This window comes from Pelmatolapia mariae, linkage group LG20 (assembly GCF_036321145.2).
Source record: "Pelmatolapia mariae isolate MD_Pm_ZW linkage group LG20, Pm_UMD_F_2, whole genome shotgun sequence".
Classification (NCBI taxonomy): domain Eukaryota; kingdom Metazoa; phylum Chordata; class Actinopteri; order Cichliformes; family Cichlidae; genus Pelmatolapia; species Pelmatolapia mariae.
The window spans coordinates 38,531,422-38,547,501 of record NC_086244.1 but is presented as its reverse complement, the minus strand read 5'-3'; the positions used below and the strand labels follow the sequence as shown (position 1 = coordinate 38,547,501).

At 39.6% G+C, this 16,080-nt stretch overlaps 1 protein-coding gene across 1 annotated transcript; it reads left to right on the top strand.

Annotated features, from left to right (window-relative positions):
- The first annotated feature begins 239 nt into the window (after positions 1–239).
- fam50a (family with sequence similarity 50 member A) lies at positions 240–15,871 on the top strand. The gene is made up of 13 exons (XM_063465341.1): positions 240–462; positions 4,333–4,417; positions 4,537–4,636; positions 6,748–6,869; positions 7,685–7,761; positions 8,145–8,211; positions 9,791–9,852; positions 9,992–10,068; positions 10,650–10,704; positions 10,909–10,957; positions 12,641–12,711; positions 13,680–13,790; positions 15,656–15,871. The coding sequence occupies exons 1-13, from the start codon at positions 352–354 to the stop codon at positions 15,662–15,664; spliced, it is 996 nt and encodes a 331-aa protein (XP_063321411.1). The 5' UTR covers positions 240–351; the 3' UTR covers positions 15,665–15,871.
- The last annotated feature ends 209 nt before the right edge of the window (positions 15,872–16,080 follow it).

The following is a 16,080-nucleotide window of genomic DNA, read 5'->3' as shown; positions in this document are numbered from 1 at the left end:
ATTTAGATTGATTGCTTAATCAGTAGTTGAAGCATGCGAACTTAGTGTTAATTGCTTCGAGAGAGAAAAAAAATCAGACATTACGCTTTCATACTGTTCTCAATTTTATATATAAATGAATGGAAACGATGCCTTTTTAATGTTTTATATTTTCACAATTATTCCGAGCTTCCCTGAAGCCCTTGAAGGCATCGTTTAATACGTAACTACCCGGCATGCACTTCGCCGTCGCCATTTTCCTTGTTGTGATTTGCAAGGTGCGCTGTCTTTACAGTTCTGGAAAAGTCTCTGAGAGATTTTATTATTAATCTTGTATTTGAACAAATATCCTTTTAAGCGCATTTTGAAAACATGGCGCAGTACAAAGGCGCTGCCAGTGAGGCCGGCAGGGCCATGCAGCTCATGAAGAAGCGTGAAAAGGAAAGAGAGCAGCTGGAGCAACTAAAGCAGAAGATTGCAGAGGTTTGGAACTTCTCCCCCTTCATTATAATAAGTTCAATAATAGCTCAGTGTCACTCAGAGCTACTTTAGCCTTTTATAAGTGGTCAAAACGACAGAACTCAGTCCCGTAAGGCCGGCAGCAAAGCGAGTAAAGGGCAGTGGCGGAGCCAGAAAATTGTCAGGCGGTGGCCAGGATGGATCTGTGATGATTTTAGGGGGCATACATCCAGGGGCGGATCTAGAGAAATTTTCTTAGGGTGGCATGAGGGTGGCAAAGAAATCAAATGGGGTGGCAAAATCAAAGCCTTTTTTCCCCCCCAAACACATATGCAGGTGGTTACATATGGTTAAAATGATTCAAATGCAGTAAGTATACACGTTTTTCATATAAATATAGTCTATAACTTAATTATTGTCTGTAGCCCACATAATTACACACTTTAGTTACATAAAACATGTGAGTTTTGATGTTATGTACTGTATAGCCTGTATAATAAATAAATATGTAGCCCAATAAGTATAAAATCCAGAAAGCTACACAACATGGGGCGGTTCATTTACAAACACAAGTCTAACTTAAGTTTCACACTGTTTTTTGTTAGAAAACAATCACATTGTTACATGCTTAAATTGCAGAAATCTGCAATGTCATGAACAAAAATTTAAACCTAATTTTTCATGATTTGTTGGATTAACCCACTGAGGTCTGAAATACAACCGGCCATTTTTGACTCCTTTTGAGTTTACGTTTGTAGTTCACCCTCAAATTGTTTCATTTTATTTTTTCCCCTTGCCTTGTTTGGTATCATTCTTTTCAGCTCAACTGAATTTGGTTGTTTTTTCACTGACATACTGCATTAGTATTACTGATCTGAAATCACACAAAGAACTTAAAATCCTAGCAGTATTTTTTACTGTTAAAAAAAACCCACAGGTGTGTTGAGTAAATTTTTATAACTTGAAATGCAAATACAAATTGTACATTTTGTAAACATATACAACTATTTATCTAAAAATGCAGCCAATACACCTGCCGTTTTTTTGTTTTTTTTTTCATTTTGTACAACCATTTAAAAATATTACTAAAACTAAAATGAGAGAACAGTCAGGTGCCCCACAAATGATGTGTGCCAGTAAAAAAAAAAGTTTGTCCACCAAAAGACAGATGAGAACAGCACAGGGATAAACCTGCAGGCCTGACAACAGGTGTATCACTCCGCTGGTTTTCTACTTAGTGACAGTGTTTACATTGCAAATGTGCCTTAGTGACATTCATTAGTGCCCTCACTGACACACAAAACAACGACTACACAACAGAACAACTACACAAGACAACACAACACACTAACGATACACTCCATGCTAAACGTCACAAATCTCCTACATCTAAAAACTCTCTCTCTCACTCGCTCTTTCACTTGCTCGCTCTGTCTCGCTGCCGTTACCGTCACTCCCAAAACTTGCCCCTCTTCGTAAACAACCAAATCCCACGTGTTGACTTTTTTTTAAATTGGTCCATAGTACATTTTTCCACCGATAGGAAAGAGGTGGCTTTTTTTCTTTCTTTACTGTTTTCGTGCTGAAAACGATTAAACACACACACACAAACAAAAACGTGACAACAATATTTAGAAAAAAAACGTGGCTTATATATATTGTCATAACTATGGATTTACTGGCCTGTAATTAAAATTTACAAACTTTAAAAACTTTGAAGTCCGAACTTTCAATGTGGGCTGCAGCTTGTTGCTATGTCAGCTTAAAATAGTCATGTGATTTGGAGGTGCAGCGTGTCCGTGGACCACAGAGGGTTAATAACACTCACCTTCCTTCCATTTCCAGAGTGTAACAACCGACCACCTGTATAAAATCCGTAATTCCCACGGTGTTGTTCAAAATGTGCTCTGGCACAATCATAAGCATCGCTTGCTACTGAAAACAAGAAAAAAGCCGGTCCTGCTATGGGCTGAACCATTTGTTAACGGTGTAGGGGGGGAACACTATGCAATATATTCATTTTTAGCATTTATATTCACTGTTGACTGTAACTACGCTCAAACTGTTAATGCTATCTTATTTTAATAAACAACACTGTGATATGCAAAACTGGGGTGGCACTTGGGGTGGCAAGGGATCATTTTAGGGTGGCACTTGCCACCCCATGCCACCCTTCTAGATCCGCCCCTGCATACATCTCTCACAAAAAATGCATTGCTATTTAAGCACCTTAAACTACACGCTTGTACAATATTTGAATCTAAGTGGTGGTGGGAAATAGTGCTGGGCGATATGACGATATATATCGTGTGGACGATAGAAAAGTGTCTATCGTGCCATTTGTCTTCTATCGTTTCTATCGTTTCTAACCCGAATTTTACAAATTATTACATAAAATATATCATTAACCCTTTACAACCGGTCAGAGCAGGCACACTCCGTTTTCCCTAACTATTTTTAAATCCCTGTAGAACTGTAACCACGTAAGGTAGTGCAATAATGTTTTTTTTTTTGCATATGAAACCATAGGGGTTGTACTTACATCTTATTCCATTAGCTTGCCCTAGGTCACGGTTTTCTTCCACATATAGCTTTGCAAAAATTGCATAAAAAGCACTTCCAGCAACAAAAACATAATATTCCAGACTTGCAGCAACAAAAACATAATATTCCAGAAACAGGCTTTGCCGATCCGATCAGCTGTTCATAACACTTCCTAGTTGGAATATAAGTCAGCGCAACTATCGCATGTCCGCCATTACCTGTCCGAAACCGGAAGTGACGTCACGTTCGCGGAAAATGTAGTTTTTTAATCTTCAAAGTCTATGTTGGTGTTTTTAAAAGTCATGTTTGACTTTGTGCTCTTCTGTATCGTTTCTGGGATGCTTAGAAGTCAAATTACACTGTTGGAAATAGTTTATTTTGATGCACATGCTGTTTTTTTGCAAATTTGCATTTATTTATTTTCATTTATATATAAAAATTTGTGTATCTCAAAAATAAAACTATGAAGACACTCAAAATAAATAAATGTAAAGATAAGCTCTGGCGGACTTGGTTCTATGGTAGGTCTTAAAGGGTTAAATAGCCTGTGCAAATATATTAGTGTTGTCTTCTCACTATACATACTCTGAACTTTATGCAAGAGAAAATAAAGTATAAAAAAATGATATTTTTCGCAAAGAAACTGTCTTGTGGTTTTGCAACATGGTGCTGCTTTACATGCACCCGGATTTGCGACATACTTTACAGTAACTCAAAACAAAGACTGCACCCTCTCCACTCGCTGTTTACAGACTGCATACTTTCCAGATGACCACAGGTCAGGTGGTATATCGTGATATATATCGTTATCGTGATATAAAATAATTCATATCGTGATAAATATTTTTTCCATATCGCCCAGCACTAGTGGGAAATATCAAATAATATTCAGTGTCACTAACATTTTTTCTTATTTGTGCAGATAGTAACAAAGAAGCACAATACAAATGTAGCACCACTTATAGACAGTTGTACTGTGTATTACTACTGTGCTGAGTTTAGCTTATGGTGATCAGCAGTATTATGAGCTAATTTGCTGTGTCATCAGGATACATAGACACAGATACATAATTAACTTTTTTTTAAATGTAGTTCGATCCAGGTATTTATACACACAAAACAAACTACTTTACCGTTATAATAACATAAAACATGGGAAAAAAAATACAATTTCCATTTAAATTGTAAGATTTTTGAGACACAGGCTGTAAGGGCTCTCTGATCTGTTCCAATATTGTGACCACACCAGGATAACAACATGCCTGACCTGCTCTTCACCGAGCCTTCACTGTGTGTGTGTGTGTGTGTGTGTGTGTGTGTGTGTGTGTGTGTGTGTGTGTTTTCTCATAGGACAACATGGTCAAGTCCAACATTGACAAGAAGTTCTCGGCTCACTATGATGCTGTAGAGGCAGAGCTGAAGTCCAGCACAGTTGGTGAGTGTGTTGTGTTATGTTTAGATTAGGATGATTTGTTTCTGGCATTCTTGCTTACTTTTTAATTTACCTGTTGTGGTTTTTGTTTGTTTGTTTGTTCTCTTAAATCTCTTGATCAGGTCTGGTGACACTGAATGATATGAAAGCCAAGCAGGAGGCGCTGGTAAAAGAGCGAGAGAAACAGCTGGCCAAGAAGGAGCAGTCCAAGGAACTCCAGCTGTGAGTTTTTCTTACTGATGCTCTGGGACCTTTGTTACGATCCAGGATTCAGTCTTATCTGGTTAACTTCAGGGTTCACCCTGGGCGAGGAAAACAGCTAGATTTCCAGTAATTTAACAATAACTACATTTCCAGAAATTAGCGTCACCGTTCCCAGAAAATCAGCCAGACTTCTGGGCGTGGACATTTGGAGGAGGGTCTAAAGTTTTTGTTTTTGCCAAATGAGCACAGATGGACATAGATTCTTAAACACCACTTTATTACTTGATTCCTATTGTCTGCGAACGGTTTTACAGCAGTTTTATTCTATGAGCATTAATATATGATCCTAACATAGAGCGCCTGTTTTTATTTGCTTACCTCATTATCAAACTTGCATGTAGACTAAGCCTACGTTTGAATTTTCTTTTAATATGAATTCTTTATTCTCTTAAACGGCACCGATGCTACAGAAATAATTGATTACCATCCATCAAATTTCCTCATGTCCTATTGATACAGTTGTGATATTGATAAGTCTATTGACTCACACAGTCAGTTTTGTTTTCTTTCTTCTGAATATAGCAGCTGTTTTCCAGTCTTACTGAATGGAGCAGTTAAAGCGTACACTTTTAATACTGTGACACTCCACAGTGCTTTTCCTCTCACTCACATCGCCGTGTGAATTTCAGTTTCTATTATGTGTTTTACCTCGTCATATTTTCCTGCAGTAAAATTTGATCTTCTTTTATAAAATCAGTCGCTCTGCTGCGAGGACAGTTATCCATATTTGTGATTAGTTACATGCTGCCAGTGCCAGCCCTATCGTGCGAATGTGCAGGGGAAACCCTGAAATTAATGAGAGGATAACTAGCTCTGTTATCCTGATTACCCAAGTTAGGATTAGTGTATCCAGATAATGTAGCATCTGGTCTGTGACCGATCTAACGCTCCTTGGTGGTGTGGTGTGTAAATGTCAGAGAACCAGCTGTGGGGTGTCTTTTTGTGTACTGCTTAATGATGTGGTCTAAAAAGGAAGCGTTCCAGCAGCAGTGGTTCAAACCCTGCTCCCTCCAGAAGAGGTCGCCAAATGATCACATTTAAAAAATTTAATTTATTTATTTTCTTTCTTACTTTTACCCTTCTACTTGTGAGGTACCCACACATTTTTCAGGCTAATAATATTCATGCATTTTGGGAAATAATTGCTAAACATAAATACCAAACATTTAAATACCAGATTACAAAACTTGCTATCTCTGAGTTTTGGACTAAAAGTTGTGGAAGATGTCATCTGGGTTATAGAAAACTGTGATGTACTTTTTTTGTTTTGTTTTATTGTTTACTGTCTTATCAAACCATTAAAATGGCTTAATTTACATTGATGGATAGTGAAAGTAGTTCCTGAGTTCAGGTCTTCTGAAATGTATCTGATGTGTGTACATCCCATGGAAATTGTTAGCTTTCTGGCCTTTTTGGTAAGCAACACGTTACCCTTCTACTCCAGGGGGAAAGGAGCTTCCTCACTTCAGTTATATGCACCATAATAATTTCATTTCAGCTGATTTGAAATCAGTGTTTTCTTTTTTATATCTTGGCTGTTGGTCTCCTGTGCAGGTGAAACAGAAAGAATGCAGACTGTACACCGACCTGCAGATCCTGTTTTTGAAATGTTGGGCTTCTTGGAAACAAACTTTTAAATTCTTGCTTTTGAAATTCTCACCAGATGCCTCACATGTGTATTCTTACTAAGTTGGCAGTAATTCTGCATTTGTGAAGGAATGCTGCCAGATCATTAAATACAGGCAAGTTCGTTTTGGTCAACAGACAGAACAAATTCTGTGCACGTGTGTGTGAATAGTTTAAGGAAGCTCTAAGCAGTACCTCTAAGGACCCAAATAAAATACAGATGAATAACACTCCTTGGTGCTGTCCAACCTGAATTGCGTTGCCAAACATATGAAACCTACAAGCAGCTTATCACAATGTGTAAACAGTAAATTTTTTCTTTTCTGGGCTCTAGCTCAGCCAAGCTCAGCAGCAAATAACTGTATGACTGTAAGTATTTGCTTTCACTGACACCCTCTTGTGTCTCGATGGGTCAATATTTAGATTTTCTCTTCTCTTTCCAGCAAGCTCGAGAAGCAGAAAGAGAAAAAGAGAAAGGAGGAGCAGAAGAGGAAAATAGCCAGCTTGTCATTTAATCCCGAGGACGAGGAAGACGAGGAGGAGGATGAAGAGGAAGAGCAAGACTGTGAGCGTTTGTTCTGTTTGGGATGTTAAGGCCTCAGTCATCTGAAGCAGTTTTCTTTCTTGTTTAAAATCTCTTGTAAATCTGTCAGATTATCGGTCAGAGTTTTACTGCTGAAATGAACATGTTCAGACTGAGCCCCGCAGGGCGACTAATCTGAATTCCAGAAATGGCAGAGATCTCGTTATACTTGTTAAATGTTAATTAGAACTTGTTGATTCGTCGCTTCTCTTTGTGTGAACTTTACAATTAGTTATACGTCACGCCTTACAAGGCGTTTAGATCATCAGGTTAGAGGGATTGATAATACTCAGTACTGCTGGCCAGACCCCACGTGTAAGCATAAGATGTATGTTAAGAGCAGCAGTGGTGCAGGAGCAGCCAAAGTCTTTTCTGTGTGTTCATACAGATTAAAGGTAACAAAACACCCCACTCAGAGATTTCGTCACCACCCTGAGGAAACAAGTGCAGACTGATGGTGGTGATCACGGTTATTTTCTTATTGCCGAATGAAATTCCAGAAAGATGAAAAAGTTAATGTGCAAAAATCTTGAGCCACCCCTCAAAGATGGCCTCAGTTTACGGCTCCACAATGGGGTTTCAGTCATGATGGCCTTGTCTATCTGCATACATACAAGTGACTTGGTTTGGTCTTTCTCATTAGAGATTGTAAGAGTCTTAATTAGACTTAGTGACTAACACAGTCTTGGATTTTAAAATCTGCTTAATAACTGTGATTTTTTTTTTCTTGTACTGCTAAAACATAAATAATCTAGATGTCACATGATTTCTTATTGATCTTTGGTTTTGTCTTGTAGATGCTCCAGTCAAGAAGAAAAAACTGGGGAAAAATCCAGATGTGGACACAAGTTTCCTTCCTGATCGAGACAGAGAGGTGAGGTGGTTGTAAATCACATTAACTTCATGAGCGTGTGATAACATAATATCGTTGCACTTCTGGCAAGTCTTAGCTCCGCATGTATGTTCAGCTGTGCTCTGTTTTACCTGGCAAGCTGCCAGACACTGCAAAACTTAAGAAACGCGAAGGCTAAGACGTGATGAGTGGTTACCTCTCCACAAGTAGCTCCACTTCACTGTCAGTTGTCCATGTCAGCAAAATAACAAACAGATTTCTGAATAATTGTAGCTCAAAAGTTAAGAGTTATTGTCACTGTTGATCAGTTGATGGTGTTGTCAATCTTCTGTAATATGATCGTCTTTAAATGTAAAACCTGTTTGTAAGTATTTTTACTCCACTGATGGGTTTTGTGTACTCAGGAGGAGGAGAACCGGCTCAGAGAGGAGCTCAGGCAGGAGTGGGAGCTCAAACAGGAGAAGATTAAGAGTGAGTATCAGGATTACAAACAGTAAGTAATGATGATCACTTTAATGCTGAATACAAGGAGGCAGGCAGGAGCTACACAACGATCCATTTTGGATGTTTTCCGTGAGGATACTTGACACTTTCCTCAAAGTGAAGTGCCGACCAAAGTGTTTTCCCCTGAGCCCAGCATGTTTTTTAGTTCTTTGCAATGGGAGTGTCACTGTGCTAGTGGCAGTGTGACAAGGTGCTGTGCACATCGCTGTTTGCTCTGACCCAGCCGCCTAACCGTCGTCTCACAACCTTTAAATAACAGTGGGAACTGTTTTCCTCCTGAAATCCCCAGAGCCATTGAATGAATGGCTTACTGAAAGGCTCTAAAGGTCTCTATATTTGCACGCAAACTAGTACAATGAAAACGGTCAAAGTTCAACTGTTGCTGTGAGGCAGATCTCAACTCTTTTTTTTGTACAACTTCACTAAACTCGTCCCACACCAGCAACCGCCAAAGCCAAACTCTTCTCGGGCGGTTGGTACTCAATAAGACTCCTCCTTTAGCTTGACAGCACCCTTCACCTCTGGTGTCTACCATCTGGTTCAGGGATTACCACCACTGCAAGTATTAGCCACAGCTCCATGCAGCCGCTTCAGCAGTGGAGGTTAGGAGCACGGTCCATTCAGACTCACTGACCCTCAGAATCCTGTTGAAGTTCTGTCGGAGACAGTCATACCCAGTACAATAGTACAACGAAGTTGGAAAGCGTCCCACGTCAGCACTACACACAACACAGTAACTTAAAGTGGATTTTTTTAAAAGTGCAAGAAAGGTATGAACAAAAAAAGGAAAGTGAATGTTTATTGCACATTATTATTATTATTGTTATTGTTTTTGTTGTTATGTTATTGCCCCCCCCCCAAAAAAACAAAACAAACAAACAAACAAAAAAACAAAACCACCAGGGAGGTAGCCAATGAGGTCAGCTGTTAGCATTGAGCTAACAAAGCTATTGCCCTGTTGTAAAAGGTTTCCTTGAGTCTGTTTGTCCGCGACATCAGCAGCCTGAATCTCCTGCCAGATGGCAGCAGCTTAAACACCCGGTGTCCTGAATGTGTGCAGTCCTGTAGGATGCTGCATGCCCTCTCAAGTGCTGTACAGGTCCTTTAGGGAGGGAAGAGGATGTCCAATGATTTTTGGGGCCATATTAATGACCCTCTGTAGTGCTTTTTTGTGTGCCATGGTGCAGCTGGAGAATCATACACAGATGCAGCATGTCATTTTTCTGAGGATTCTCAGAAAATGGAGATGCTGATGGGCCTTCTTTACAACCACCAAGGTGTTTGAGCTCCACTGGATGTCTGTGTCTGCATCTAGCCCGTGCGGTCCGGTCACGCATAGACTCGCCCTCTTGTGGCCTCACTGCCTGTAAAAGGCACTGCAGGGGCTGGGTGCAGTGTGCATCGGGCTGCAGGGCCCCGGTGATCTGAAAACGAACATCCTAATTAAAAAGTTGCTATTGCATTATTATGAAATCAGCAGTACAGCAGTGCGCAACCCTGTGTCTCTCTCTAACTCTGTAATAACTGTGTACATCTGTGTCATCAGATGAGGAGATTGAGATTACGTTCAGTTACTGGGACGGCTCTGGACATCGAAAAACTGTCAAGGTAAAGATTAAACCAACTGGCACTGAAGTTTTTAAGGAGGAAAAAAAAACGTTCCCTGCACCGTGTGTAGCAACACTTTACACACCGGTTTTTCTCCTCATGTTTTTGTTTTGTCTCCATTTGTGTATTTCTGCTTCAGATGAAGAAAGGTAACACCATTCAGAACTTCCTGCAGAAAGCCCTGGAAGTCCTCAGAAAGGACTTCAGCGAGCTCCGGTGAGTTTAGACATGAAAGAAGGATCATTTTTGTTTTTCACTCATACTGTTTGAGAATGCAGGTATTTACAAAAGTAGCTGCAGTTTTGCCATACGAAAAGAAGATATCATGGTGGGAGTGTTCATCACTACAGGCCAGTATATAACTGAATCATCGGCATCATCTGAAATTGACACAGATGAGTAAAAGTAGAGTGAAGAAAAACAAACTAAGATGTTGTCTGTGTAAGGAAAAAAAGATTTTAGAGGAGTTTGAAAATAAAAGAATATTTTCCATCAGCCCAAATAGAAGCTTTTCTGTCGTTTAGCCAAACAGTTTCTAAAAAGCTTGACAGTGGTGTAAGTGCTGTCTGTAAGAGTCCTCCTGCAGTGAACATCTGGCCAATTTCTGACTTGCCAGAACTGACTTGGCGCACATCATGTGTCCTTCTCAGTTTCTCCATCTTTTAACACTAGAGTGATAAACTGAAGCATTGCTGTCAGCCCCAGTGTTTTATTTCAGTTCCCGTGGAGGCATTAAAAAAAAGGCACCTTGGAGTTAATGGATGTGACAAAATGATAAATGGGATTTTTTTCTACAGATCTGCTGGAGTAGAGCAGCTGATGTACATCAAAGAAGATCTGATAATCCCACATGTAAGTGTGTGACACACCCAGTTAACTGCTGCCAAACTTTTGCTTAACTTTGTTTTTTCCCTTTTTTTCTCCCCCTCTTGTTTAAACACCTGTGCGCCGCTCAAATTCACTTTGATAGTTAAGTGTAGTCGCACTAGTAGATTGTAATCGGAAAGAGAATTTTGTTTTTGATGTTAAAGTTGTTTGTCTCCTTGTCTCCTTCAGCATCACAGTTTTTATGACTTCATTGTGACCAAAGCCAGAGGCAAATCAGGTAATCAGGCATCAACAGCTTCCACACTGTTGACATACAATATCCCAATTTCCTGCTACAGACGATAGAAAAGCTCTAATATAAAACGTTTTTGTTGTGCTATAGAGTGTATATAAAAGATGAACCAAGCCACAGTGACATGTGGCACAAAAGCCCAAAAATAAATAGTCCCTCATTAAACCAGAATGTTTTGTTAGAAATCAACTGTGGTGTAGTGTTTATTAATCCTTGTTTTTAAACTAACAGCATTTTGTGTTGTTCCTTTTTTACACAATATTTCATATTCAATTTAAAGTTAAATAACACAGCTCGTCCAATCGCGATAAGTGGACGGGGGATTTGATTCTGGACATGTTTGTATGTTGTTGCTTTGGACTGCAGGTGTCTAAAGAGGAAAGCGCAAGACCAGGAATATTGTCCGTATTTAGCTACCCCTAATCTGTTATAACTAGTGATGTGTCGGTCGCGAACGAAACAACTCTTAGAGCCGGATCTTTGAAGTGAACGATGCAAGCCGGCTCCTTATTGGGAGCCGTGTTTTTTTTCTCTCACCCTCTCTCGCACTTTTTTCCACTTCACTCCACACGTGAGCCTTGTGCTTGCGCTGAGCAGTGGGGGTAGGGGCAGTAGTTACACTCGCAGTAGCACAGGAACAGAGCGGGAGGGAGAGAGAGAGAAAGAGAGCCAGGGACAACAACAAGAGACAACATTGTCACATTAGAAAGGTATAGTGATCATCCACAACTATTTTTCAGTTGCAGATGATAAAGGATTCAGAAAGTTTATTCATGCAGTGAATCCTATGTATGCAATTCCAAGCAGGAAAACACTCTCCCAAAAAATCATCCCAGGCCTATATGACAGAGAATGTGCATCCTCTTTTTGTTTTGCATGTTTTAATATATATTTTATTGTGTTGTGGTTTGCAGTGTTTTGTGTTGTTTCACTTTAAATTTGTTTAAAAGGAGAAAGCTGAAAATTTAAATCGTTAAAAGTTGAAATGTAAATAGTTGGTTTTTGTATTTTATAGTTTACATTTTATGTGGAGTAATTAAATAAATGTATATTTACGGTGGCCCCTAGAGACAAAGCATGTACAAACTCCAAAACAAATGCAAATTCCAAAGCACAACAGAAGTGCTCCAGGATGCTAAGCGCAGTGTTGAGCTTTTGTTACCTAGTAGCTACACAAGCCAGGAAGTACCAACGACCGGATTTGGTGTGTGGTTGTAACAGGTAAATTAACAATTTTTAAAAATAATTTCAACATTCTTTTTGTGCATAATTTTATATTGTTGTTGATAATAAATTAATTAAAGCAACAAAACAACCTGAAGAGCCGGTTGGGAGCCGAAAGAGCCGGCTCTTTTTAGTGAGCCGAGCCGAAAGAGCCGGTTCTCTAAAAAGAGCCAGAATTCCCATCACTAGTTATAACATTCAGGCTTCATTCTAACGGAGTCTCATTAATCACTGCACTTTGATAGTCTAAGGAGCTTGGAAACAAAAGCAGAGAGTCCCTCCACCAGCCCTATAGGGGTTAAATCTGGGCCCATAGGGGATGTTATAGTCTCTGTAATTTATATTATCATGAGACAATTATGTGTCGGAAATTATTTCTTTCTTAAATGCCTCATGCTTCTTAGTTTTCTGCTTTTTCACCCAGTTGATATTTCTTCTCCGCAGGCCCTCTGTTCAGCTTTGATGTCCACGACGATATCCGATTGGTCAATGATGCCACTGTGGAGAAAGATGAGGTGAGGGGGAAAAACAGTTTATGGGAAACGGTTTCCTTTTTTTAGCTGATTAGAACTATTCCTAAAATACTCAAAAAAAAGAAATGTCATAAGTCTGTTTCTACAGTTGCTTTGATTAGAAATACTCATAAGAAAGATGAAATATTTGTATATCTGATACAGGAAAGGGAGTTTATAAGATTATAGAGGAATGAACAGAAAGACTGTGATGTTGAAGTCAGACACAAGCAGAGATCAGAGAGAGAGCAAACAGAAGAAACAAGGCCTCTGACAGTGCGCTACATATAGGTAGACTGAAAAAATTAAGCAAGCATCAATTCTGGACCAAAATGGAGATAAAATGTAAAACTGACACAAAAATAGACACAGACACATACTGTTAATTGGACTGATACATCAGTGTCGGAGTCTAAAAGTATCACAAGTCACTGAATTCTGATTGTAAAATGTAAAAACACCATTATTTTAATAGTTTACTGTCCTGTGCAAACTCTACCTTGAAATGAGTCAGTCTCTTCATCATGTATAAGTAGGATTTTTTTTCTCTTCACTGAATTTAGAAGGATAAAAATCCTTTAAAATGTCCTAAATTGTCCTCTTTGACAGGAAGAATGTTGAGTAGTTTGCAGTTGTGTTTTCAGAGTTTGAAAACAGATTTTGCTTACCCAGAAATCATATTTACGCTGACACTAATGTAGAGGAAACCAATACCACACCCTAGAGCCAGGTTTGGACTTGTTGACTTGCCAAGCATATGGGTCCAATCCACTGTGTACCCACAAACTGAGCAGTGGGGGTCTGATGTCATATGGATTGTGTATAGTTGAAGGCTTTAGAGGTCTGGCTGTCCTGACTGGTTTTAGGGACAGAAATATCTGAATATCTCTGTAAAATGTATTCTCCATCCATGCTGTATTGTGAAAACAAACAAAAATATTGAATGCGGCTATGCTCTTGTGTACCTCAAGTCTCATGCAGGGAAAGTGGTGCTGAGGAGCTGGTATGAGAAGAACAAGCATATCTTCCCTGCTAGTCGCTGGGAGCCATACGATCCTGAGAAGAAATGGGACAAATACACGGTAAGAGTCATTTCTGCCAAGCAAAAATTAATCAGCTGGTTATTTCCTCAGTTTCATTTTAATTGGAGTCTCGTTGGCTCTGTGTGGCCTCACCACCAACGCTGCAAGCAAAGCTTTGAAGCCGACCCGGCTTTTCTCAGGTTCATCATTAACTGCAGGTGGAGCACCAGACTGCGAGGCAGAGGGGAGAGATGACTGGGCCTCATTACTCTAATATATCTTCCATGTGTGCAGTTCAGTTTCAGTTTAGTTGTATTTATATAGTGCTGTTTCACAGTGACAGTCATCTCAAGGCGCTTCTATATGGGACATAAAAGCCCCACAATATTAGAGAGAAAAACCCCAAATATTAGATTACCTGTGAAAAGCACCTGGCAATAGAGGATGGGAAGAACTCCCTTTAAACAGGAAGTGACCCTGAACCAGGGTCAGACAGGGCCAGCCATCTGCTGACTGAGGTGAGCAGAAAGGAAAAACCAAAATGAAGAGCACAGTGAGACAAGAGTTAAGGACATGCAGTGCTGGCAAAAGCACATGAGGAGTGAAAAGAAGAAGGTACATGTATACTGCTCAGTGCATCATGTGAAATCTATGAGTGTACCTGGCAGTCTGATCCTGTGGTATCCTTATAAGAGCATAATAAAGGGGAAAGTCCAAAGTCAGAGCAAGCTGCTCTACATGAAAGCTGTGGTACTGTAGCTGTGGCCTGAGTAATGAGCAGGGTTTTAAAGTTGCTCCTGGATTCAATGATGAGTCAGGGAAGAGAAACGGCATCGGAGAAATATAATGATATTTCTGCTCCCTGCGTCACGCTCATTGCTGCGTGCTGACAGGATGATTTGTGGCACGAGTTTTCTTTGTAATTGTTCAGAGGGATGCTGGAAGGAAGTCCAGAGCTTTGTACTGTCACATTGTAACTGAGAAGATGCTTCTCACTTTATGGCATGCATTTATTTTTTAAATGCAGTTAAAAAGAAAATGCATGGCTTTTTATTGCTGGAAATTGTTAAGCTTTAACAAGCTTTAACTTTAATGAGCACCTCAGGGACGCTGCTCTGCAAGCTGCATGGTACAGCTTCTTCCCTCATCAGTGTTTTCTTACACGAGCCGGCTTCAGAGCAGTGAGGTCTAACCGCTGGTTTCAGACTGACTTTTGATGGTTCTGGAAACTCTAGTAGTCCAAGAAAAAAAGACTGCGAGGCTGGAAATGAACATAATCAGAACTGCTTTAACCTCCTAGGACCTGGCATCCACATATGTGGACACCACATTTTGGGTTATTTAGACCAAAATACTAAATCTTGCTCTACAAGGGCCTGATATCCACTTACGAGGACATTATACTGCCACTGTTCTATCTAAATTTTAAACAAATATCCTCATATGTGGCTCTCATTTTTCTTCGAAACAAAAATAGGTAATTCTTTGTTTTTACATTCATCAGGTCCCAATCATCCCAAATATCAAAGAGAAATTAAAAATACATGCCATGAAAGAGTTCGGGTCTTAGGAGGTTAAAGATGAGCAAAATTCTGTAATACTTTAAATAAGCAGGTGTTTTAGCTTATTTAGATATTACTTTATCATTGATTATTAGTGAGTAAATAGTTTATTGACACTCCAATGACTGGATGACTGTTTGCAGTGGGAATAGGGGAAAAGCTCAAGTGTTTGTTGAGCATCTAGTGGCCTTTTGTGGTATTGCACAAGGAGATTTTTTATTCTTATTTGTTTTTCATTGTTTTCAGCCTCAGGACCTGGAAAAAATATGACAGTTTGATGAGGAGCATGCATGATACACTCTATCTAATCAGCGTGTTTGTGTTTGATTCTTTTGGCGTTACATAATATTTTTTTGTTTTCAGATCCGATGAGACGCCGATGCTCCTCCGCTATGTCTGGACCTCGACGCAAATGTGTAGTTGCTACTTTCCGTCTTTACTTGTTCTATTATTTGTTTTAATGTCAGTATTTCTTTTCAACATTTGATTGGTTTTATTTGAAAAGAAAATTGTGTACATAGTTGATTACTTCTAAACCTTTGTTGGAACATCTGCTGAATAAAATGAACCTGGCTAACACCTCAAAGGTCTTTGGTGAAATTTGTGCGATGACTTGTTTTTCCTCACCTGATACTTAGGTTTAATAGAGCAACTTGCCATGAGATGTTTTTTTCTGCACTCTAATAACTTATTGTGGCAGCAGAGCTGTTCCAACATGTACAGGGAGCTTATAGGCCACACCTCCCCCGTGTAGCCTGAAGATACCACTCCCCTCCACGTCTTTCTTC